This window comes from Aotus nancymaae, unplaced genomic scaffold (assembly GCF_030222135.1).
Source record: "Aotus nancymaae isolate 86718 unplaced genomic scaffold, 86718_ANA_hifiasm-v0.15.2.pri h1tg000010l, whole genome shotgun sequence".
NCBI classification, from domain to species: Eukaryota; Metazoa; Chordata; class Mammalia; order Primates; family Aotidae; genus Aotus; species Aotus nancymaae.
In genome coordinates this window covers 30,607,049-30,632,486 of record NW_026988421.1, presented here as the reverse complement: position 1 = coordinate 30,632,486, position 25,438 = coordinate 30,607,049, and the positions used below count along the sequence as shown (strand labels likewise).

At 42.6% G+C, this 25,438-nt stretch overlaps 1 protein-coding gene across 1 annotated transcript in view; it reads right to left on the bottom strand.

The window, feature by feature from the left end:
* DNMBP (dynamin binding protein) overlaps nt 1-25,438 on the bottom strand; it is a 135,824-nt gene that overhangs the window by 91,807 nt on the left and 18,579 nt on the right. The window contains exon 2 of the mRNA XM_021672947.2: nt 3,458-3,612. Coding sequence (XP_021528622.1) covers nt 3,458-3,602 — 145 coding nt within the window. The 5' untranslated portion in view covers nt 3,603-3,612. The remainder of the gene's footprint in view (nt 1-3,457; nt 3,613-25,438) is intronic.

Below are 25,438 nucleotides of genomic sequence, written 5' to 3'. Positions count from 1 at the left end.
AAGAAACAAAGAAGGACATTACATAATGGTAAAAGGATCAATGCAACAACAGGAGTTAATGATTATAAATATATATGCACCCAATACAGGAGCACCCAGATACATAAGACAAGTTCTTAATAACTTATAAAGAGACCTGGACTCCCGCACAATAATAGCGGGAGATTTTGACACCACATTGTTAATATTCGACGGATCAACGACATAGAAAATTAATAGGGACATCTATGATTTGAACTTAGACCTGGAATAAGTAAACTTAGTGAATATTTATAAAATTCTCCACCCCAGGTCCAAAGAACACACATTTTTCTCAGCATCATATTACACCTATTTTGAAAGTGACTACATAATTGGAAGTAAATCACTCTTCAGCATTTGCATATAATTTCACAGACTTAAATGAAATATTGGTTGGCTGTTTGTTTGTTATTTTCTTCCCTTATTTCTTCCTGTCTCTGTTGTTAAGCACAATTATCGGCATAAAAGAGGTTTTTAATACTTATTTTTAGATTGCATTCTAGCCCAGGCAATAGAGCAAGAATCCTGTTCTCTCTCCCCCTTTTTCTTTCTCTTTCTTTCTTTCTCTCATAAAACAAATAAAAATAAAAATAAAATAAAATAAAGCAGGAGCCAGGAAATACCTCCTTCCATTTCCCAGACATTACTGGGAGCCTCTCTCATCCCAACCCTGGGTGGGCCACTGCCAGACTCTCTTGGGTATTTTCAAGGGGCCTGCCCAGTTTCTTATCAGTCTGCTAAAACAGTCATCCATCAGCACCCACAGGGATTGGTTCCAGAAACCCCAAGTGTACCAAAATTTACATACTTAAGTCCTGCAGTTGGCCCTCCCTGTATAGGTTTTGCATCCCGCCAATACTGTATCTTCAATTCACAGTTGGTCGAAAAAATCTGCAAATACGTAGACCCTCACAGTTCAAACTCGTTTTGTTCAAGGGTCAACTGTAATTTCTACTGAACATCTACTGTGTGCACCATACTAAGGTTTGTTTAGAAACACACAAAGGTACAGGGAAAACTTTACCGCTGATAACTTCCATACTCCATGGAGAAGCAATATGCCGACTAAAAGAATGAATGGGAGAAGCAAGAGCTGAAAGTAGCATGAAGTCAGGGCACTGGAGTCTCTCTGTTACACGGAATTCTGTATAGTGATCCTTGGGCTATGGCTGGGGGGCCTATTTCTTAAGTGCCGGTGGATTTTTATCACATCTGTGTCACCTGGGACACAGATCAGTGGCAGGGAACTTGATAAAAGAAAAAAAAAATAGTCTGCAGCAGTGAGCTTTCTTTCTTTCTTTCTTTCTTTTTTGAGACGGAGTTTCGCTCTTATTGCCCAGGCTAGAGTGCAATGGCGTGATCTTGGCTCACAGCAACCTCTGCCTCGCAGGTTCAAGCCATTCTCCTGCCTCAGTCTCCTGAGTAGCTGAAATTACAGGCATGCGCCACCACATCCAGCTAATTTTGTATTTTTAGTAGAAATGGGGTTTCTCCGTGTTGGTCAGGCAGGTCTCAAACTCCTGACCTCAAATGATCCACCCACCTCGGCCTCCCAAAGTGCTGGGATTACAGGCATGAACCACCATGCCCGGCCTGCAGCAGCAAGCTTTCTAAAATTCAAATCTGATCATATTCAAAGCACTTTCAGGGTTTCCCATTTCCTTTACTCTTTACCATGGCATACCCTGTCTCCCATGATCCAGCTTCTTCTCATCTCTCCAGCCCACTTTCCCCCTCATCCACTCACACCTCACACCTCACACCCTACTAAACTTCTCTAGGTCCACTGTGTTCTCATACTCCAGGGACCTTCAACAAGCAATCCTCCCTGCCTACCATCTTTGCCTTGCTAACTTCTACTCATCATTTTTGTCTCAGCTGAGATGTAATTTCTACTGGGAAATACTCTATCTCCCAAATGTGAGTTTAATGTCAACAGAATCTGCTCTAAGGACTCCAACTCAGACTTACATAAATATGAATATATGCAAGTTAAGGACTGGATTAACACAGATGTATGTGGTGTGGGAAAAGCTTCCACCCTTCCCTAGGCTAATTAATGAAAGAAATCAAAGTGAACATATATCTTACAGAATTGAAGAAAGCTAACCAGGTGCATGGAATGTGGGAGGTAGGTAGCATCCAGGGTAGAGGGTAACTTTAATAAATTTGGGCCAGCCATGGATCCAGGAAGGAGTGAACAGGATGAATCATGCTCCTTTGAAAAAAATGAAAGAAGATCACTTCTCAGTCTTTTGCCTAAGATCTGAAGAATGAAAGGGTAGAAAATGTTAAAAGAAGACAGCCCACTTGAACCCGGGAGGCAGAGGCTGCAGTGAGCCAAGATCGTGCCATTGCACTCCAGCCTGGACAACAGAGCAAGACTCTGTCTCAAGAAAAAAAAAAAAAAAAAAAAAAACCAGAGGAAACACAGTGGAGAACACCTTGTGTTCCACAAATCATGGATAAAGCTGTTTGTGAAAAGCAGTGGTAAACAACAGGAATCTGAAGGAAGGAATAATGCATGTTTCCAGAACAGGAATAATGGCACTGAACACAAAGGATAACGACCTGGGAAGGGAAAGTGGGCAAAGGGAAAGACTTGGATAGAAACCTGAGCTGGGGCAGCTGGTTTCCAGCGGTGTAACATCTTGAAGGAATTAACAAAGAGAGATAGAAGGTAACAGAAATCTTCCCCTTACTAGTAGAGACCACTTATGAATACAGAAGGAAAACACGAAAGGATTCTGAAATTTATTGACTTGGGCTTCCCATTTAGCTAGCTTTCTTTTCTTTTTCTCTTTCTCTTTCTTTCTTTCCTTCCCTTCCTCCCTGCCTACCTCCCTTCCTTTCATATTTATTTATTTATAGAAATGGGGTCTCACTATGTTGACTAGGCTGGTCTCGAACTCTTGGCCTCAAACGATCCTCTCATCTCAGCTTCTCAAAGTGCTGGGGTTACAGGCATGAACCACCATTCCCTGCCTTTATTTTTATTTTTATTATTTATTTATTTTGAGATGGAGTTTCACTTTTGTTGCCCAGGCTGGAGTGCAATGGCTCAATCTTGGCTAACTGCAACCTCTGCCTCTCAGCTTGAAGTAATTCTCCAGCCTTGCCTCCCGAGTAGCTGGGATTACAGGCATGCGCCATCATACCCGGCAAATTTTTTATTTTTAGTAGAGATGGGGTCTCACCGTCTCACCATGTTGGCCAGGCTGGTCTTGAACTCCTCACCTCACGTGATCCATCCACCTCAGCCTCCCAAAGTGCTGGGATTACAGTCATGAGCCACCGCACCCAAATAAGAATAACTTTCTTTTTTCTTTTGAGACAGGGTCTCACTCTGTTGCCCAGGCTGGAGTGCAGTGCCAGCCTTTATTTTTAATATAGAAAGAAGTCAGGGCCTGTGGTCCATTATGAGTCTCTTACTTACCTGTAACATCCTCCTTCTTTCCTAGAAGCCAAAATTCATCCACCACTGCCAGCACCTCAATTACATCTCCCACAAAGAGCGGCAGTTCTTCTGATACGCTAGGGCAGAAGTCAAAAATGGCTCGAACCACTGAGCCAGCCTCCATGTTTTATAACCTGGAAAGGAAGGTCAAAAGAAACAGAAGACATCAATTTTAAGACACTGCAATATAGATCTATTTCTTGAGAATGATAAAGCTTAACATATAAATATACTTAAAATGAAGCCAAAGCTAAGCAAATAAGTTAGTACTTCCTATTTTATTTTATTTTTGAGACACAATCTCACTCCCATCACCGAGGCTGGTGTGCAGTGGAGTAATCACGGCTTACTGCAGCCTCAACTTCCTGGGCTCACGTGATCCTTCCAGCTCAGTCTCCCAAGTAGGCTGTGCTACAGGCACGTGCCACCATGTCCAGCTAATTTTTTTTGTATTTTTAGTAGAGACAGGGTTTCACCATGTTGCCCAGGCTGGTCTCAAACTCCTGAGCTCAAGCAATCTGGCCACATTGGCCTCCCAAAGTGCTGGGATTACAGGCATGGCCTGCTGTACCTGGCCTCATATTTTAAAATATCAAAGTTATTTCTCATTTCTTTTTTTTTTTTTTTTTGAGGCGGGGTTGAGGGGAACACAGTCTTGCTCTATCACCCAGGCTGGAGTGCAGTGGTGTGATCATAGCTCACTGCAGCCTCCAGCTCCTGGGCTCAAGTGATCCTCTTCCTTCAGCCTTCTGAGTAGCTGGAACTACAGGTGTATACCACTGTGCCTGGCTAATTTTTTTTTTTTTTAGATGAAATCTTGCTGTATGTTCCATGCTGGAGTGCAGTGGCGCAATCTTGGCTCACTGCAACCTCCGCCTCCTGGGTTCAAGTGATTCTAGGGGTTCAGCTTTCAAAATAAGTGGGACTACAGGTGTGCACCACCAGGCCCAGCTAATTTTTGTATTTTTAGTAGAGACGGGGTTGTATCATGTTGGCCAGGCTCATCTCAAACTCCTGGCCTCAAGCGATCTGCCCACCTCAGCCTCCCAAAGTGCTGAGATTACAGACATGAGCTACTGTGCCTGGCCTCTTTTTTTTTTTTTTTTTTTTTGTAGAGATGCAGTCTCACTTTGTTACCCAGGCTACTGTTGAACTCCTGGCTTCAAATGATCCTCCTGCCTCAGCCACCCAGAGTGTTGGGATTCCAGGCATGAGCCACCACACCTGGTCTAATTTAAAAATAATTTCCTCATATATTTTTCATTCGATCCTCAAAGGAATTCTGGAATTAAAATAATAAAAACCTACACCTCTCAGTGATAGAAAAGATTCAAGTCAGTAAATATAGGCTCTTCAGAATGCCTCAAGAGGGCAGTAAGGAAATTAACTTTTTTTTTTTTTGAGACAGAGTTTTGCTCTTGTTGCCCAGGTTGGAGGGCAATGGCACGATCTCAGCTCACTGCAACCTCCGCCTGCCTGGTTCAAGTGATTCTCCTGCCACAGCCTCCCAAGTAGCTGGAATTATAGGTATGTGCCATCCTGGCTAATTTTGTATTTTAGTAGAGATGGGATTTCTTCATGTTGGTCAGGCTGGTTAAAGTACCAGACAACACGGTACTTTTAAAATACAGTATTTTAAAAAGTAGGGATTTTAAATATGGCATTTTATTCCCCATAACCATCTTAAAAGATTAGGATACTAAGGCTCAGTGTAGTTAGAAAATGTTATTTGTCCAAGATCATAGAGCTCACAGCAGCAGGGCTAGGACTCCAACTGAAGGCATTCTGGTTCCTACCTACTGAGACTGTCTGCAAACAAATGTACCACAACCTGAAGACTAACAGCAGGACCATGCCTCAAAGGCTTAGACAGAAAACCTATTGGGGGCTGGTGCAGTGGCTTGTACCTGTAATCCCAGCACTTTGGGAGGCCGAGGTGGGCGGATCACCTGAGGTCAGGAGTTTTGAGACCAGCCTGGGCAACATGGTAAAACCTCGTCTCTACTAAAAATACAAAAATTAGTCAGGCGCGGTGGTAGGTGCCTGTAATCCCAACTACTTGGAAGGCTAAGGCAGGAGAATCGCTTGAATCTGGGAGACGGAGGTTCCAGTGAGCCAAGATCACACCATTGACTCCAGCCTGAGTGTCGGAGTGAGACTCTGTCTAAAAAGAGGAGTAGGGGGGTAAACAAAAAAAAAAAAAGAGGAGGGGAGGGGAGGGGAGGAGAGGGGAGGGCAGGGGAGGAGAGGGAGGGGTTTTGCTCTGTTGCCCAGGCTGGAGTGCAATCATAGCTTACTGCAGCCTTGAACTCCTGGGCTCAAGTGATCCTCCTGCCTCAGCCTCCCAAGTACAAGTCTATTTTTCTTTAATCATCTCAAGTACTCATTTGGTGTTGGTAGAGATGAGGACTTTACCTTCCATCTCACATACAACCATCATCACATCAAAAGGTATGAAGTGCCTAATTACAAAAAAAGAAAAGGTGGTGGTAGCTCTGCTCATTTTATTTATTTATGAGGGTCTTACTCTGAGGCCCAGGCTGGAGTGCAGTGGCAGGAACTTGGTTCACTGTAGCCTCGATATTCCAAGCTCAAGCAATCTTCCCATCTCAGCCTCCGGGTAGCTATGACTACATGTATGCACCATCACGCCCAGCTAATTTTTTTGTATTTCTTTGTAGAGACAGGGTTTCACCATGTTGCCTAGGCTGGTCTCAAACTCCTGGAACACCCACCTTGGCCTCCCAAAGTGCTAAGGCTACAGGTGGAAGCTATCGTCCCTGACCTCTGTTAATTTATAATCCAAGAAAACACTGATGTGGATTTATTATATTGGGCATATAATAAATCATTTAGTATATTAATATGAAGTACCTAAAAGATGTTAATAAATCATGCTACACAAACATTACCTACTTAATTTGTTCTGTCAAGCAAAAGTAGTTTATCTTTGTGTTACTTCTTATACACTTTTTGTGTATAATAAGATGACTTGGGTCCACAGTAGAAAAGAGAAGTGGGAACCACAGATGCTACTAACAGATTTTCTCTAAGTATTACCCAAAAAAATCTAATTATAATTACATGCTGAGGAGGCAGCATATATGAATGTCAAGCACTAGGCTTCTGGCGTCAGAGAGACCCAGGTCCACAGCCCAGCTCCACTTTAGCTATTTCACCTTGGGCATCTTACTTAAACTCTCTGGGCTTCAGTTTCCTTGTCCAGAAAAGTGGAGATAATCATACTTTCATAAATTATTATCAAGACAATTACAGTTATAATAGTGCCTAACATTCACTGAGTACTTCCGAGGTACATGCACCGTACCATGTACTTCCCTCACTAAGTCCTCACAACAACCCTATCATATGTCATTGGTTCCTATTTGGCAGGTGGGGACACAGGATCAGAGAGATGATAGCTGTCCAAGGACACACAGTAAGTCAGAGGTGTAATGGGAACCCAAATATGTCTGTCTCCAAAGCCTTAATCAGTACGCTAACAGTGTGAAGGCACTTAGGTCAGGGCTGGTATAATAGCTGCTCAATAAACGTTAGTCATTACAAAGCATCACGTCCATAATCAACGGCAAGCTCAAATTTGTGTCACTGATATAACATCACCAGAGAATGTGCTATTTCAAGCATATAAACACTACAGAACTTACCATTTCAACATGTCAAAACTTGGTTAACTTTGATTGTTTAAAAATAGACACACTAAAGAGTTCCCTGACTTCTTTATTAGAAGATCTTGAACATGATTTACTCTTTGGCTGATGGCTCCAAGTTCGTTATTAAGACCATACATAACTGTATTCAGCTGTGATACACAATACCAGCACTGTCTAACTTTTAAGCCTTTCTCTTTCGATGTCAGCCTACCCTCTGCTCTCAGTGTATCTCTGTCAACTTTTCCACCGCCTTGCTATATTGCTGTTTATGATCTGCTACAGAGGGAAGACCACATGCACACTATCAAAATTATATAAAGTTCCCAGATAAATAAAAGTAAACAAGCCCTAAAGGCGAGGCTAACAAACTCTACAGTGGTGGGAAAGGACACGTGTTCGTGGTAGTTTTTCAACTGTTATTTTTATGTGCACTGAGGCCCCTTTCTTACTTTCTGGCTGTCTTCCAGAGGACTGAAGTTGCCAGATGTCAGATTTCCACATAAGGGTTGTGTCCTAAGTCTTTTTTTTTTTGAAAACCACACATAATGTCTTGCAAACCTCTTAGCCATCAATACGTTTATATGTTATTAAAACAATTCCTTAACATTGGGCCAATGTAGATACTATTTTTCTTCTTATACTACATTTTGTCAAATTTCATCTCACTATCAGACTAAATATATCTCATTATCTAACATATCAAGAATTAGCATAAGCCCCATATGATTATTTAGAGAAGTACCCTATTACACAAAGGGAGTAATTCTGGTAATCTGAAAGAGTTAAAGCTTCTCCCTGGGAACCTTTTCACTCTACCAGAAAATGACTCAGAAGCAGAGGAGAATCTGGTGCAATAAATACTTTTACTGACTGACCTCCTACTCTATTGGAATGAGTGCGTAATCGTTGAGGAGCACACACCCTAGAAGGGTACTGAAGTCACAGCCTCACTAAATTCCATGATTCATGTGTGAGACCAGAAAGTGTGTATAATATGATGAATCTCATCTGTCTTCTCTGCCATTATAGAAGCCTGAGCGTATATTTTGAAACAATCATAAATGGCTTCTATAAGCTGTTCCACCAACTCCAGATGGAAGTAAAAAGAACTGCAGAGGAAACCAGAACACAGATGGGCTTGAGAGAAAGCCAAGGCAATTACTGCCTATATGGCATGATTTCAGGGACACCAGAAAAATTTGCTCTGAAAACATCATCTTCTTCCCTTGCTGGTGAATGCCCGTCTTTCCACCTTTAGAGAGTCATTCTGCATTTGACATACAAATATTCTTGGAGAGAAAATTCTTCAAACCCTTTTAAAATGTAAATTCTGTGAAGGAAGAGATTTGTTTTGTTCACTGGTCTACAGCAGTGCCTGGCACATAAAATATTCTCAGATTTTTGGTGAACAAATGATTTAAGTTTAGAAAAATATATGAAACTATTTTTTATTCTTATCTTTAAAAATTTTTTTTCCAATAATCCAACCTGCCACAATATATGAAACTATTCATATCAAAATCTCAAGTTCTGCTTATCTAAAACTAAATTAACCATCGCTTCCCCACAAAGTTTTACCTTCCAGCTTGTCTATGTATGGCACAGTGCCATAGAAACGTCATAGAAACCTTCCAGGTCAAGCATTAATATCTTGGACTTCTTCATCCTCTACGGCAGATGGTGCACTAAGAACAACAGCTACCGTGTGATTATCTACCAAGTATCAGACACTGAGCTAGGAGCTTAAATCCTCATGACACTGCAAGGTAGACAAGAAGGCTCCAAAGCCGGGGTGCCTGGGGTTCAAATCCCAGCACCATCATTGAGCAATTTACTCAACCTCTTTAGCTGACAAACAGCTAAACCACAACACAAATTTAGGCCTCTTTGATTCCAATGCCCATGTTCTTTTTACAGCAAACATCAGTTTTCTTAAATCTCATTGGTTCTTCCTTCAACATCTTCTAGACTTCCATTTTCTTCTCTCTTTCTCCAACATTTTACTATGAAAATTTTCAAATGGTGAGGTTAAAAGAATTTTACACCCACCACCTTGATTCTAGCATTAACATCTTACTGCATTACTTTATCACATATCATCTATCTGTTTATTCATTTATCAATTTGTGTTTTTGTATACATTTCAAATACTTATTTTGATACACCTCCAAATAAACCATGAACATTCCCACCAAACTTTGACATATATACCTTAACTAGAGTCCAATATTTATTTGCAGTTTTTGTTGTTTAGTTTTTTTCTTTTTTGAGACAGGGTCTCACTCTGTCATCTAGTGCAGTGGTGTGATCTTGGCTCACTCCAACCTCTGCCTCCCAGGCTCAGGTGATCCTCCCACCTCAGCCTCCTGAACAGCTGGGATCACAGGTGTGCACCACCACACCTATTTTTTTGTATTTTTTGTAGAGATGAGGTTTTGCCATGTTGCTGAGCCTGATCTAGAATTCCTGGACTCATGTGATCTGCCCTCCTGCCCTCCTTGGCCTCCCAAAGTGCTGGGATTAGAGGCATAAACCACCACACCCAGCCAGCAGTTTTTTGTTTTTTTTTTTGTTTGTTTTTTTAAGTACCTTTCTCCTCTCTCCTACTGGCCAAGAAATTACAAATCCTGAATTTTAACAGAATTACAGTTCTGTTTTCCCCACTAAAATGTCAATAAACCTGATTAATCTTTCTAAAATGTCAATTTTTACATATGACTCAGTTGGATAAGAATTTACAAAGTCTTCCTATTTTCTATAATTCATTCATATATTCAATGAATATTTATCAAGCCAAACGGCATCAACCAAAGCCCTATGCAAGCTAAAAATCTGGCTCAATTTGGTAAGCTAATCATTTGATGACCCTTTACCCAACATGCTAAGTATTTATTCTCTAATCCTGTTGGTAGCAGACAGTAGTGTTTAGAGTCTCCTCTACTTTCCTAAGCAATTCAACTCCTATCACCAAGTATCTACCCAACTAGGAAAAAAAAATAAAGGCTGAGCGCTAATCTCAAAAGGAGACACTCAGGCTTACCCATTCAATGGGGGAGGGGAAGACAGGGGAAGACTCATATCTGCAGTAATTTTTTTTTGTGCCTCAAGGATATTTTAACACTTTCTATGGACTAAAGCATTTGGTAGTTACCTATTAATCCAGCTTTGCTCCAATGATGTGTCCAGGAACTTGCCAGGTGTTGTGTGGGAGGTAAGTTACAGTCCCACCCAAGAAATTTAGCTTAGTCCCCACCATTTCCCAAAACATGTTCTAAAGACACTAATCTTTGTGCCAAAATACAAGAGCTCCATGAGAAACATCATGAGAAACTCCAGGAAGGCTATAAACCATATAATCCTTCTTAGAGGAACATAAAAAACAGTATATTCAAGACTGAGACAATTTGGCAAGAATCCTTGTCAATCCAGCATTTCTAAACTTGTCTGGCCACAGCACTCCATTTTCAGGTCTCACTTCAGATTTGTGTAACCCTGTCCCACCCCTGTCATTCATAAATAGTACTCAGGTCAGTCCCATTCAAACAAAATGGTCTCAACTCCCATAAGGCACTTTCTGCTCAGAACTGGTTTTTTGGTTTACTGCTGTTTATTTCCTCCATGGTCAGTCTCACATTTTTTTTTTGAGATGGAGTCTCACTCTATCGCCAGGCTAGAGTGCAGTGGCACAATCCTGGCTCACTGCAACTTCCATTTTCCAGTTTCAAGCAATTCTCCTGTCTCAGCCTCCTGAGTAGCTGGTACTGCAGGCACGTACTACTGTGACATGGTAAAAGTCCCATAAAACTGCATACCTCAACCATACCTCAGCTTTCTATTGAAACTGCTCTCTGTAACCCAAATGTGACAGGCAAGCAGTCCAAACCCATGCCATCTTGGCCCTGCGACTTGTAATAAGTGATTAAGGACTGTAATTTCCACCCTACCCAGACAATGTGTAAACAAATGCTAATCTTGACTTTTGTGAACCACTTAAGTAACAATCAGAATGTCCAAAGTCCCCTGGCCCTCGGAATGTCCGGAGCCCCTCACCCTCATCTTCACCCAGGAATCCACTGGAATGTCCGGAGCCCCTCACTCTGATCTCCGCCCAGGAGGTGATTTACAGAATCCACTAGCCCTCAGAACGTCTGAAGCCCCTCACCCCAACCCCTGCCCCTCACCCTCACTCCCGAGATGGTTTTACGGGTATAAAAGGTCTTGACACCCTCCTTTCGGGGCCACGGATTGGAGAGACGCGAGTCCTCCATGGCCGCCAGCAATAAAGACCCTGCAATTGGGCATACTTTTGTCTTGGTGTTGACTTTCTATGCTCGGGCCAGTACAACACTACCATGCTCGGCTAATTCTTTTTCTTTGTATTTTTAGTAGAGATAGGGTTTCACTATGTTGGCCAGGCTGGTCTCGATCTCGACTTTGTGATCCGCCCGCCTCAGCCTCCCAAAGTGCTGGGATTATAGGTGTGAGCCACTGCGCCCGGCCAGTCCCACATATTTAAACACTTTCCACACCCAGAGCACTTCCTCCAAATGATGCCACCTCTCCTGCTTAGGTCCATTCATTTGCCATGTCTTAACTCCTGCAGTCCGTGCTCTTATATCATCTATCTTGCAGATCTGTGAGACATCAGACTAGACATGTAAAACTTAAAAGCCAGGAGAGTGAATGTATCAGTGAAAACATATTCAGAAATCAAATAAAATTTACAATGTAAGGCCAGGCACAGTAGCTCAAGTCTGTAATCTCAGCACTTTGGGAGGCTGAGGCGGGCAGATCACCTGAGTTCAGGAGTTCGAGACCAGCCTGGCCAACGTGACAAAATCCCATCTGTACTAAAAATACAAAAAGTTAGCCAAGTATGGTGTTCTACGCTTGTAATTCCAGCTACTCAGGAGGCTGAGGCAGAAGAATCACTTGAACCTGGGAGATGGAGTTTGCAGTGGGCTAAGATCATGCCACTGTACTCCAGACTGGGTGACGAAGTGAGACTGCATCTCAAAACAAACAAACAAAAAACCCCAATATGTATCACTGTAAAGTGCTACAACATAGATGAGCCTTGAAGACATTAAGCTAAGGCCAGCCTCAGTGGCTCATGCCTGTAATCTCAGCGCTTTGGAAAAATTAGCTGGGTGCATTGGCAGGTGCCTGTAGTCCCAGCTATTCAGGAAGCTGAGATGGGCATTCCAGCCTGAGCCACAGAGTGAGACCCTGTCTCAAAAAAAAAAAGAAAGAAAAAAAAAGACATCAAGATAAGTGAAATCTGCCAGACACAAAAGGACAAATACTACACAAATAAGGTACGCAGAGTGGTCAAATTCACAGAGACTAAAAGCTGAATGGTGGTTGCCACGGGGTAGGGGCAAGAAGAGGAGATGGGGGGTTAGTGCTTAATGGGCACAGCATTTCAGTTTAGGAAGATAAAAAAAGTCCTGGAGAAGAATGGTGGTAATGGTTACAAAACAATGTGAATTACTTAATGCCACAAAACTGTACACTTAAAAATTGCTAAAATAGTAAATTGTATGTTATGTACACTTACCAAAATAAAAAATTTAGGTATGTCATAAAATGTGAATGTGAAAGAAAGCCTGGAGGACTCAATTTTTATTTTATTTTATTTTTTGAGACAGAATCTAGCTCTGTCACCCAGGCTGGAGTACAGTAGCTCGATCTTGGCTCACTGCAACCTCCACCTCCTGGGCTCAAGCAATTCTCGTGCCTCAGCCTCCTGAGTAGCTGCGATTGCAGGTGTGCGCCACCATACCCAGCTAATTTTTTTTTATTTTTAGTAGAGATGGAGTTTCACTTTATTGGCCAGGCTAGTCTCAAACTCCTGGTCTCAAGTGATCTGCACACCTTGGCTTCTCAAAGAGCTGGGATTACAGGTGTGACCCACCACACCTGGCCAGTAATTTTTATTAAGCAACATTTGTTCAAGTCTGGACATACTTCATTAAAACCCTCCTGAGATCACAAACTATAAACTTTTACCCTGATAGACACCGATATCAAACAGTTTAATAAGTAATTTCTAATGTGGCCTTTGGAATCAAGGTCTGAACTTGGCACAGACTGAGGATACTGAAAATCTGCCCTTCCAGATCTGCCCCAGCCTGCTCTGTGCTCCCGGAGGCTGGCCCATCAGAACTGTACAAGGCCTCCCCAATGGGTGGGGTTCAGCCAATGGGTGGTACTGGCAGGAGGTCTAAAGGCGAGGGACAGTGAGACTGTGAGATTTACTCCCTTGACTTTCTCCCTGCTGGGCTGTGAGTTGGTTGCATTATTCGATTAACACCACAACTACCATATGAAGACCTCCTCAAAACAGCTTTCTCTTCTCCCAGGTAACCAACCCATCCCCCGACCCCTTCAGGAGTAGGGTGGTTCTCCAGCTAGTCTAGACATACAGTACATTCCTTTGTTATTTTCCCTAAACTTCTCCATTCTGCTTTAAGTTGGACCTCCTCCAATTGCCCAATTTGAGTGTGCCTTCTGTTTTCTGCTGGGCCCCTGAGTGATACATGCCCAAAAAGATGGTCAGGATTTATGAGAACAACACATGAAGAGAATGGGGATGGCTGGGCACAGTGGCTCACGCCTATAATCCTAGAACTTTGGGAGGCCGAGAAGAGTGGATTGCTTGAGCCCAGTAGTTCAAGACCAGCCTGGGCAACATGGTGAAATCCTATCTCTACAAAAATACAAAAATTATCAGGGTGTGCTCATGCATGCCTGTAGTCCTAGCTACTGAGGAGTCTGAGGTGGGAGGATAACTTGAGCCCAGGAAGTCAAGGCTGCAGTGAGCCTAGACTGCACTACAGCAATCCAACCTGGGCAACAGGTGAGACTCTGTCTCAAAAAAAAAAAAAAAAAAAAAAAATAGAATGGAGCAAAGTGCATAGAAACCTATGAAAATAGTTTCCTGACTGGGTGCAGTGGCTCACACCTGTAATCCCAGCACTTTGCGAGGCCAAGATGGGTGAGACCAGCCTGACCAACATGATGAAAGCCCATCTCTACTAAAAATACAAAAATTAGCCGGGCATGGTGGCATGCACCTGTAATCCCAGCTACTCAGGAGGATAAGGCAGGAGAATCACTTGAACCCAGGAGGTGTAAGTTGCAGTAAGCCAAGATCGCACCACTGCACTCCAACCTGGGAGACAGAGCAAGACTCCTTCTCAAAAAAATAAAATAAAGTAAAAAAATAAAAAGCCAGGCACTGTGGCTCACGCCTGTAATCCCAGCACTTTGAGAGGCCAAGGCAGGTGGATCACCTGAGATCGGGAGTTCGAGACCAGCCTGACCAACATGGATAAATCCCGTCTCTACTAAAAATACAAAATTAGGTGGGCATAGTGGCGCATGCCTGTAATCCTAGCTACTCCGGAGGCTGAGGCAGGAAAATCATTTGAACCCGGGAGGCAGAGGTTGTGGTGAACCGAGATCTCACCACTGCACTCCAGCCTGGGCAACAAGAACAAAACTCTGTCTCCAAATAAATATAGACATAACGTTTCCTAAATCTAGCATTCTAAATCCAGGTGAGAAATAAGCACTGGAGACATACATTTTGAAGGCTTAAAAAAAATTTAGAAAAATATTAATGCCTGGGTTCCCTGTACTCCCCCAAATTAGTAGGTATATTCTTTCAAAAAGCACTGGTGCGGCTGGGCACGGTGGCTCACGCCTGTAATCCTGGCACTATAGGGGGCCGAGACGGGCAGATCCCTTGAGCCCAGGAGTTTGAGACCAGACTGGACAACATGGCAAAAATCCTGTCTCTACAAAAATGTAAAAATTAGCTGGGCATGGTAGTGAGCATATGTGGTCCCAGCTACTCAGGGCAGGGGTATGGGGGAGCAGCTCTGAGGTGGCACTGCTTGAACCTGGGAAGTAGAGGTTGCAGTGAGCTGAGATCACACTGTGACATGGCAAAAGCCCCATAAAACTGCATACCTCAACCATACCACGGCTTTCTGTTGAAACTGCTCTCTATAACCCAAATGTGAATAAGTAATTAAGGACTGTAATTTCCACCCCGCCCAGATAATGTGTAAACAAATGCTTATCTTGACTTTTGTGAACCACTTAAGTAACAATCAGAAGGTCAAAAGTCCCCTGGCCCTCGGAATGTCCGGAGCCCCTCACACTCATCTTCACCTAGGAATCCACTGGAATGTCCAGAGCCCCTCACCCTCATCTCCGCCCAGGAGGTGATTTACAGAATCCACTAGCCCTCAGAATGTCTGAAGCCCCTCACCCCAACCCCTGCCCCTCACCCTCACTCCCGAAGTAATTTTACGGGTATAAAAGGTCTTGACATCCCCCTTTCGGGGCCACAGGTTGGAGAGATGCGAGTCCTCCGTGGCTGCTGGCAATAAAGACCCTGCAATTTGGCATACTTTTGTCTTCGTGTTGACTTTCTATGCTCGGGCCAGTACAACAGCACCACTGCACTCCAGCCTGGGTGACAGAGCGAGACCCTGCTTAAAAAAAAAAAAAAAAAAAAAAAAAAAAAGCACTGTATGTCTCCAGTGCTTATCTCAACTGGATTTAGAATGTTAGATTTAGGAAACATTATGTATGTATTTATTTGGAGACAGAGTTTTGTTCTTGTTGCCCAGGCTGGAGTGCAATGGTGAGATCTTGGCTCACCACAACCTCTGCCTCCTGGGTTCAAATGATTTTCCTGCCTCAGCCTCCGGAGTAGCTAGAATTACAGGCATGCGCCACCATGCCCAGCTAATTTTGTATTTTTAGTAGAGACGGGATTTATCCATGTTGGTCAGGCTGGTCTCGAACTCCTGATCTCAGGTGATCCGCCTGCCTTGGCCTCTCAAAGGTGCTGGGATTACAGGCGTGAGCCACAGTGCCTGGCTTTTTATTTTTTTACTTTATTTTTTTGAGAAGGAGTCTTGCTCTGTCTCCCAGGTTGGAGTGCAGTGGTGCGAACTTGGCTTACTGCAACTTCCACCTCCTGGGTTCAAGTGATTCTCCTGCCTTATCCTCCTGAGTAGCTGGGATTACAGGTGCATGCCACCATGCCCGGCTAATTTTTGTATTTTTAGTAGAGATGGGCTTTCACCACGTTGGTCAGGCTGGTCTCGCCCATCTTGGCCTCGCAAAGTGCTGGGATTACAGGTGTGAGCCACTGTACCCGGTCAGGAAACTATTTTTATAGTTTTCTATGCACTCTAGATTTTTCCTAATATTGCCAATCCATAATGTGAATTCAAATTGTGGGGTCCCAGAACAAAATTTCTGAAGGGGTTTCCTTAACTGAAAGACAAAAGACAGCTGTCTCTCCTTTCTTGCTTGCTTGCTCTACCAGGGGAGAGTGCCTACCTGGAAAGAGATGGGAAAGGGGTTCCTTTTCTGTAGGGCTGTCCAGCAGAGCTTCCTTCAAAAGAATATGCTTCCATGAGCATCCTTATGTCATGGAACTGAACTTTCCAGAAAACATTACCTTTTGGGAACAAGAATCCATTTAAAAAGTCTCAAGTCCCAGCAAGGAGAAGGAATATCTATCCTTAAAAGCAACTGCACATTTCTCTTATCCTTGACAATACAAGAGCTCTTACAAGACAATATGAAGGGTAAATGAATGATTTCTTCCCTTTGCATGAAAGGGTGAGAGGTGTCAGAAAATGAAGTCTAAATCTGCTTCAGGAAGGAAGGAAATGAGAGAAGCAAGGAAAACAGCACTTCCTCCTATGGTTTATGTCACTGGAATTCACTCTGGACAGAAGGTCAGCAGTCACAGCCAGGTTCTCAGAGAACTAGCAGCAGATGAGGGAAAAGCAGGACCCCTCTTGGCCACAGCATTCCCACATGGCTGAGGAGCAAAGCCTGGGCCATCTGCTCTTTGTCAACAGCAGCCTCCTACCCTGCGTGTCCCCAGGACTGTGGCACTGACTCACCACACAGACTCTGGTTCCACAGGTTACAGAATGTTGAACTGGAATGTTGAACTGGAAATGAAAACCCTGCTCTGGCTTAGGTGAGCTGATCAGAGAACTAGGGTAGGAAAGTAAAGGAATCTGCTGTCATACTCTGCCTGAAACAATTTATATTGCAACACTTTGCTGATTTCAAACTTGTCCCAAGTTGGAAGGCAACAGCTCCAGATGGAACAGGATACATGTCAGAGTTTCCACCAATCATGGAAGGCCGCCTCAGTCTTTCTCAGGATTTAAACTGAGCAATCCTTGTCTAAACCACCCAAACACTTTTATAAAAATTTTTTGTTTTACGCAAAACAGAATTTAAAATAAGAAAGCTTCAGGATTGACTCTCACAGTACAATAGTTTGAACTAATTTACAGCTTCTACACCACCCATATTAGACTGTTTTCCTTCCCTTTTTAGTTCTTTTTTAAAAAATTGCTTATATATCTCTATAACAGTTTTGTCTTTTTAATGAAACTGCACTAGTGGAGGGAGGTTTGAAGATTAATATCTCAGGACCTACAAAGTTTGAGGAAATTTACATTCAATAAATATTTTCAAATGGGTTAACCTAGGAGTTCCTAAGTATCCTCTCAGATTCACATTTCTTAAATCATGCATGAATATCAATTATGGGTGGAAATTTAAGAACCACTGACTCATCACTAAACATATTGGACATGTCTGAGCTAAGTAGCTGAGCAACATATTAAAATGAACAGCTCCACTATGCTGTAGATGTAATACACATGATAGCAGTTGCAGAAGTGCAGCTTAAGGTGAAACTATAAAGTGAAACTTTAGGGTGTGGCTATAGATAACCGGGAACACAACAAACATGTAAAAACAGGTAGCTTTTAAGACAGTTTCCAGAAGACACTAAGAAAATGTATTAACCCAGTGTTCCAAGTTGTGAGGACAAATGTTAGCAAGATCTGCAAGGCAAACATCTTGTTTCTTTTTCTTATCTGTTTCAAGCACAATCTTGTGTTTCTGCTACAGAAGATTTAAAAAGACATGAGGAATTTCTCTACCCTTCAACCTATTTTTTTTTTTTTTTGACATAGGTTTTCACTCTGTTGCCCAGCCTGGAGTGCAGTGATGATCATGGCTCGCTGCAGCCTTGACCTCCCAGGCTAAAGTGATCCTCCCACCTTAGTCTCACAAGTAGTTGGACCTAGAGGCATGTGCCACTGCACCCAGCTAATTAATTAAAAAAAAAATTTTTTTGTACAGACAGGATTTTGCCATGTTGCCCAGGCTGGTCTTGAACTGATGAGTTCAAGCTATCCTCCAGCCTCAGCCTCTCAAAGTGCTGGAATCACAAGCATGAGCCACTGTGCCTGGCTCAACCTATTTTAAGGTATAAAATATTCTTAATATTTGGAAGAAAGAATCAGTAAAGGAATTCAGAAAACTGAAGATTCTGAGGAAGAAAAACTGGGAGGAAACAAACTGTCCAATTGGAGTTAAAAATAACTAAGATCATTAGCAGGGGTGATTTTAGATCATTTTAAGGAGTACCAACGTTTGAGCACCATGGAAAACCAGGGACTAGCAGCTTTACACAAACATCAACAAAAATTGCAGTATCACTTGCCTTTTACAGAAGCTACAGCCACTATACTTGAAAAGAAAATGCATCTATGGAATCTTCTGATAGTTTCAAGATGAACTATCAGACAACACAGCATGCGACAACACAGCAAACCCAACAAATGGTTCTTTTTCCTTTTTCTAATTGTACTTGATTCTTTAGACGATATCAAAAGAATTCAATGTCCCTTTTATTTTTGAGTCAGAGTATCACTCAGCCACCCAGAGGAGAGTGCCTACCTGGGAAGAGCTGGGAAAGGGATTCCCTTTCTGTAGGGCTGTTCAGTGGAGGTTCCTTCAAAAGAATACACTTCCATGAGCATCCTTATGTCTTGCAACTGAACTCTCCAGAAAACACTACCTTTTGGGAATGAGAATCCATTTAAAAAATCTCAAGTCCCAGCAATGAGTAGGAATATCTAACCTTAAAAGCAACTGCACATTTCTCTTCTCCTTGATAATACAAGAGCTCATACAAGACAATACAAAGACTAAATGAATAATTTCTTCCCTTTGCATGAAAGTAGAGGTGTCAGAAAATGAAGTCTGGAGTACAGCGGCGCAATCTCAGCTCACTGTAACCTCTGCTTCCTGCGCTCAAGTGATCCTCCTGCCTCAGCCTCCCACATAGCTGGGACCACAGGCAAGCACCACCATGTCTTGCTAATTTTTATATTTCTCGTAGAGAGGGGTTCTGACACGTTGGCCAGGCTGGTCTCAAACACCTGAGCTCAAGCAATCCACCAGCCTCGGCCTCCCAAAGTGTTGGAATTATAGGTGTGAGCCACTACACCTGGCCTTTCAATGTCCTAGATGTTCAAGACTTTTTTCCCTCTCTAAGACACAGAGGATACACATCTTTCTTATCAATTCAAGAAAGTAAATGGGAATGTTCATGAGTAAAGCTAATGTTATTTCATGAAAAATCTTGACCTACGTTAATTTATTAAAGTTCTGATTTAAAATTTTAGTTCTTAGCCAGGCATGGTGGTGTGTGCCTGTAATTCCAGCTCTTTGGGAGGCCAAGGTGGGAGGATCACTTGAGGCCAGGAGTTCAGGTCCAGCCTGGGCAACACAGTGAGACTCCATCTCCAAAAAAAAAAAAATTTAGCTCAGGGACTAACTATATATATATAATGATATGTTCTGGTAAAGGACAGCTGCCCCTCACATAAGCAAGGAAGAATTTATTTGTTGAGAAATGTGCCAAAATGAGTCCAATTACTTTAAGCTGAATTTTGAAAAAGAGAAAAGAAAAAGTACAAAGCCCCAGATATAAAGCTGCAAGGCAGGACAATATGCAGGATAATATCTGATGAAGAAAAAGGAAAGTAAACTGCAAGTACGCTTGAAACAATACTCAGAGGTTAGGATATCCATACAGTACACCAAGGCCCAGAGTATGAGCAACAAAGTGGGGCTGAAATTGTAATACAAGAAAGCAAAAACAGTCTATTACTCTTGAGGCATGTTAGAACTCATCCCAAAATTCAAAATAGGAAGGTTCACTTCACGTAAAAAAAATCTCTGGCAGGAGATAGGGGGCAATAATACAATATGTAAAGAAAATAAGGCCAGGCAGTGTGGCTCAAGCTTATAATCTCAGCATTCTGGGAGGCCGAGGCAAGAGGATCACCTGAGGCTAGGAGTTTGAGACCAGCCTGGGCAACATAGTGAGATCCCATCTCTAAAATAAATACATAAGAAAAAGAAAATAATATATTCACACGAAAACCCTTGAATCTGGGAGTAAAACATTACAAATAGTAACTGGGATAAGATGAAGGGAGAGGCTAGGTGCAGTGGCTCACACCTGTAATCTCAGCACTTTGGGAGGTCAAGGTGGGTGGATCACCTGAGGTAAGGAGTTCCAGACCAGCCTGGCCAACATAGCAAAACCCTGTCTCTACTAAAAATACAAAAATCATCTGGGCATGCTGGTGTGCGCCTGTAGTCCCAGCTACTTGGGAGGCTGAGGCAGGAGAATCACTTGAACCTGGGAGAGGTGGAGGTTGCAGTGAGCTGAGATCATGCCGCTGCACTCCTGCCTAGGCAACAGAGTAAGACTCCATCTCAGAAAAAAAAAAAAGAAGGGAGAAAGAAACAGGGGGGAGATTTATATTATAGACTGCTATGATAGAGAGCAACGAGGATATTTTAATAATACTACAAAATTGTTACAGAGACAGTAGCATGTGGTAGTTGACATAAACTGGACTACTAACTTCCTAACAATTAGCAAATGCATACAGTCACAGGTCAATTAATTAACTATGTCCTAGAGACTCCACAGACTCTTTTGCGGGGCCATCTAGGCAGCTAGCATGTCTGATCATTGGGATTCCTGCTCAGAGGCAGGGTACACAGTTCATGACTTCACTCCAGTTCTGCAGTGTTTTGTTTTGCTTAGAAAAAAATCATGAATAGCTGTTGAATTTTATCAAATGCTTTTCTTGTATCCAATGAGATGACCATTTTTCCCCTTTATTCTGATATCATAAGTTACATTGATTTTCAATGTTAAACCAACCTTGCATTCCTGGGATAAATTCTACTTGATTATGATGTATTATCCTCTTTATAGACTGCAATTTTCAATTTGGTACTTTTTTGTTAAAGATTTTTAAACCTATGCTCTCAAGGGTTATTAGTCTATAACTCTCTTTTCTTTAAATGTCCTTGTCAGATTTGTATATAAAGGTTAGTCTTGCACTGTTCGTGCCTGGCCCACTGGGTACAGGAAAGGAAGAAGGGCTCCAATGATGCCTAAAATTAAATTTTCCAATAGCCAGGTAGTGGGGAGCTTGGAATAGGTAAAATAAGATTTAGATAAGTAAATATCTAATGTTTTTATACCATAGTGTTATAAAATAGAGTTCATACCAGCAACAGTGAAACAAGACAAAGATCACTGAATCATTTGAGCACCATAATTCACAATTTGTGCCCACTCCTCTAGCAATATGTTTTTGTTTTTGAGACGGAGTTTCATTCTTGTTGCCCGGGCTGGAGTGCAATGGCACAATCTTGGCTCACTGCAACCTTCGCCTCTTGGGTTCAAGCAATTCTCCTGCCTCAGCCTCCCGAGTAGCTGGGATTACAGGCATGCACCACCACACCTGGCTAATTTGGTATTTTTAGTAGAGATGGGGTTTCTCCATGTTGGTCAGGCTGGTGTCAAACTCCTGACCTCAGGTGATCTGTCCACTTCAGCCTCCCAAAGTGGGCCAGGCCTGGCCCTCTAGCAACATCTTGACATGCCTGACAACTTTTTTTTTTTTTGAGATGGAGTCTTGCTCTGTCACCCAGGCTGGAGTGCAGTGGTTCGATCTGGGCTCACTGCAACCTCTGCCTCCTGGGTTCAAGTGACTCTCCTGCCTTAGACTTCCAAGGAGCTGGGATCACAAGCATGAGCCAGCACGCCCAACTAATTTTTGTATTTTTAGTAGAGATGGGTTTTACCATGTCCAGGCTGGTCTCAAACTCCTGACCTCAAGTGATTTATCCACCTCAGCCTCCCAAAGTGCTGAGATTACAGGTGTGAGCCACTGCACCTGGCCAACTTTTAGCCCTTTCTATACTCATGTCTGTTCACTTCTATTTTCAAACTTTTTTCAGCTCTCATCCTTATAATATATACTCTAGTAGACTGAACTGCTATTCAATAATCTTCACTCTCTTATATGAATTATACATCCTTACAAGATGTGTAGTTGTATGTGTATAATAATGTATGGCATTATGTATATCATTAATAGTATACAAATATAGAATTACATATCCATACCCTTTACTGTATAATTGTGCAGTGCCTCCCACTATGGGCAGAGTATGCTTCCCTGTCACATTTTGGTAGGACCTGGAGTGCAGTGGAGATGGCATAAGCACAGGTTTTCCGCCATTATTTTCTGGTTTGGCCTGTCCTCTGGTGCTCCTGTAATCTGTCATTAGAAGAGCATGCCCTGAAAGCTCCTGGCTCTTTAGTCTAGGCCCCAAAATGAAGACAAGGAAAAACAGACTTGAGGCCAGGTGCAGTGGCTCATGCCTGTAATCCCAGCACTTTGAGAGGCTGAGGCAGGTGGATCACCTGCGGTCAGGAGTTCGAGACCAGCCTGGCATATGGTGAAACCCCATCTCTACTAAAAATACAAAAATTAGCCGGACATGGTGGCAGGCACCTGTGTTCCCAGCTATTTGGGAGGCTGAAGCAGAAGAATCACTTGAACCTGGGAGGCAGAGGTTGCAGTGAGCCAAGATCATGACATTGCACTCCAGCCTGGGCAACAAGAGCAAAACTCTGTCTCAAAAAAAAAAAAAAAGAAAAGAAAAGAAAAAACAGACTTGAACCTAAATGGAAGACTACAGGATTCAACCTGGTCTAGCTTAGATCAGCTAAACTGCTACCACCCTACTCTTCTGTTAAACCTACACTTAACTCTTATCATCTGAGCTATTATCTTTCGGATCCATCCCTGTTTCCTATATGTCCTACAGGGCAGGGATTCTTTTTGTCTATTTATTCACTGATGTCAATCAAGCACCTAGAGCTGCCTGATACAAAGTAAAGCCCTCCATTATTGCAGGATGAATAATTTAACATACTGAACTACTTTAACTTATACATCAAAACATGCATTCACATTCCCAGAGATCACACTATTCTTTCCCACAGAGGTACATGAGATCTCACAGGACTTATTTCCAGGTTAGGAAGGTTGGGTTTTGTTTTTTGGGCAATTAGCAGCACCTGAAGATTATTTTTTTGTAGGCAGGTATAATGGTTACAATTAGGATTGGCTAGCTAGGCATGGTGGCTCATGCCTGTAACCCCAGCACATTGGAAGGCTAAGGCAGGCAGATGACTTGAGCTCAGAAGTTTGAGACTAGTCTGGGCAACATGGTAAAACTCATCTCTATTGAAAATACAAAATTTAGCTGGGCATGGTGGCATGCAACTGTAGTCCCAGCTACTCGGGAGGCTGAGGTGGGAGGATGGCTTCCGCCCAGGAGGCAGAGGCTGCAGTGAGCTGAGATTGCGCCACTGCACTCCAGCCTGAGCAACAGAGCTAGACCCTGTCTTGAAAAAAAAAAATAGGATTGGTTGTAAATGACTAAACATCCCAAATAAAAGAAAAAAAAAGAGAGGAAAAGAAAGTGTGTGTATATAAATATATCTTTTTCCAGATGAAGACGAAGATATTCTAAGGAATACCATTATTCTGATTGTTTCTCTTCCTATCGTTTTTTAAAAATAGGTTTATTGAGACATAATTAACATACTATACAATTCACCTACTTAAAGTATACAATGAGTTTTTAGCATATTCAGAGTTGTGTGACCATTATCACTATCAATTTTAGAATTTCAACACCTCATATATATATTTTTTTTTGAGATGAAGTCTCACTCTGTTGCCCAAGCTGGAGTGCCGTGGCGCAATCTCAGCTCACTGCAACCTCTACCTCCCAGGTTCAAGCAATTCTCCTGCCTCAGCCTCCTGAGTAACTGGGACTACAGTCATGCACCACCAAGCCCAGGTAATTTTTATATTTTTAGTAGAGATGGGGTTTCACTATGTTGACCAGGTTGGTATCGAACCCCTGACCTCATGATCTGCCACCTCGGCTTCCCAAAGTGTTGGGATTACAGGCGTGAGCCACCACGCCCGGCCTGAGAAATTTTATACTCACTAGCAGTCACTTCCCATTTCCCCCCAACATCCCCTCTCCTCTCCAGCCCTAGGCAAACACTAATTTACTTTCTCTATATATAAATTTGCCTATTTTGGACATTTCACATAGATGGAATCACACAATATACGGTCTTTTGTGATTGGCTTCTTAGCACAATGTTTTCAAGGTCTTCACATCATTTTAAAATAGAAATATAATCAGCTTAAAGTGTACGTGATAGTTAAGCTGGGAGCAGTGGCACATGCCTGTAATCTCACCACTTTGGGAGGCCGAGAGAGGCACATAGCTTGAGCTTAGGAGTTCAAGACCAGCCTGGGCAATATAATGAGACCCCATCTCTACACAAAAAAATGCAAAAATTGGGCAGGCGTGATGGCATGTGCCTATTGTCCCACCTACTTGGGAGGCTAAAGTGGGAGGACTGCTTGAATATAGTACAGTACAGGATGTTGAGGCTATAGTGAGCTGAGATTGCACCACTGCACTCCAGCCTAGGTGACAAGCAAGATACTGTCTCCAAGAAAAGTAATAGTTAAGAGCACAGACTATAGAGCCAGATTGCCTAAATCTACATGCCAGCTTCATCCCTTATTAAAGCAATTACTAAACTTTTTATTAGAACAATTTCTTAATTACTTACTTGCTTCTTTGGAGCAAGTTACTTAACTTCTCTGTGTCTTAATTTTCTTATCTGTAAAATGGGTTTAATAACAGAACCCAGCTGGGTAAGGTAGCTCACACCTGTAATCCCAGCACTCTGGGAGGCTGACGCAGGTGGATTGCTTGAATCTAGGAGTTCAAGACCAGCCTGGGCAACATGGTGAAACCTGGTCTCTACAAAAAATACAAAAATTAGCTGGACATAGTAGCATGCAACTGTAGCCCCAGCTAGTCAGGAGGCTGAGGTGGGAGGATGACTTGAGCCCATGACGTCAAGGCTGCAGTGAGCTGTGATTACACCATCTACTCTGGGTGACAGAGCAAGACCCTGAGTCAACATAAAAATAAAAATAAAACCTGCTCA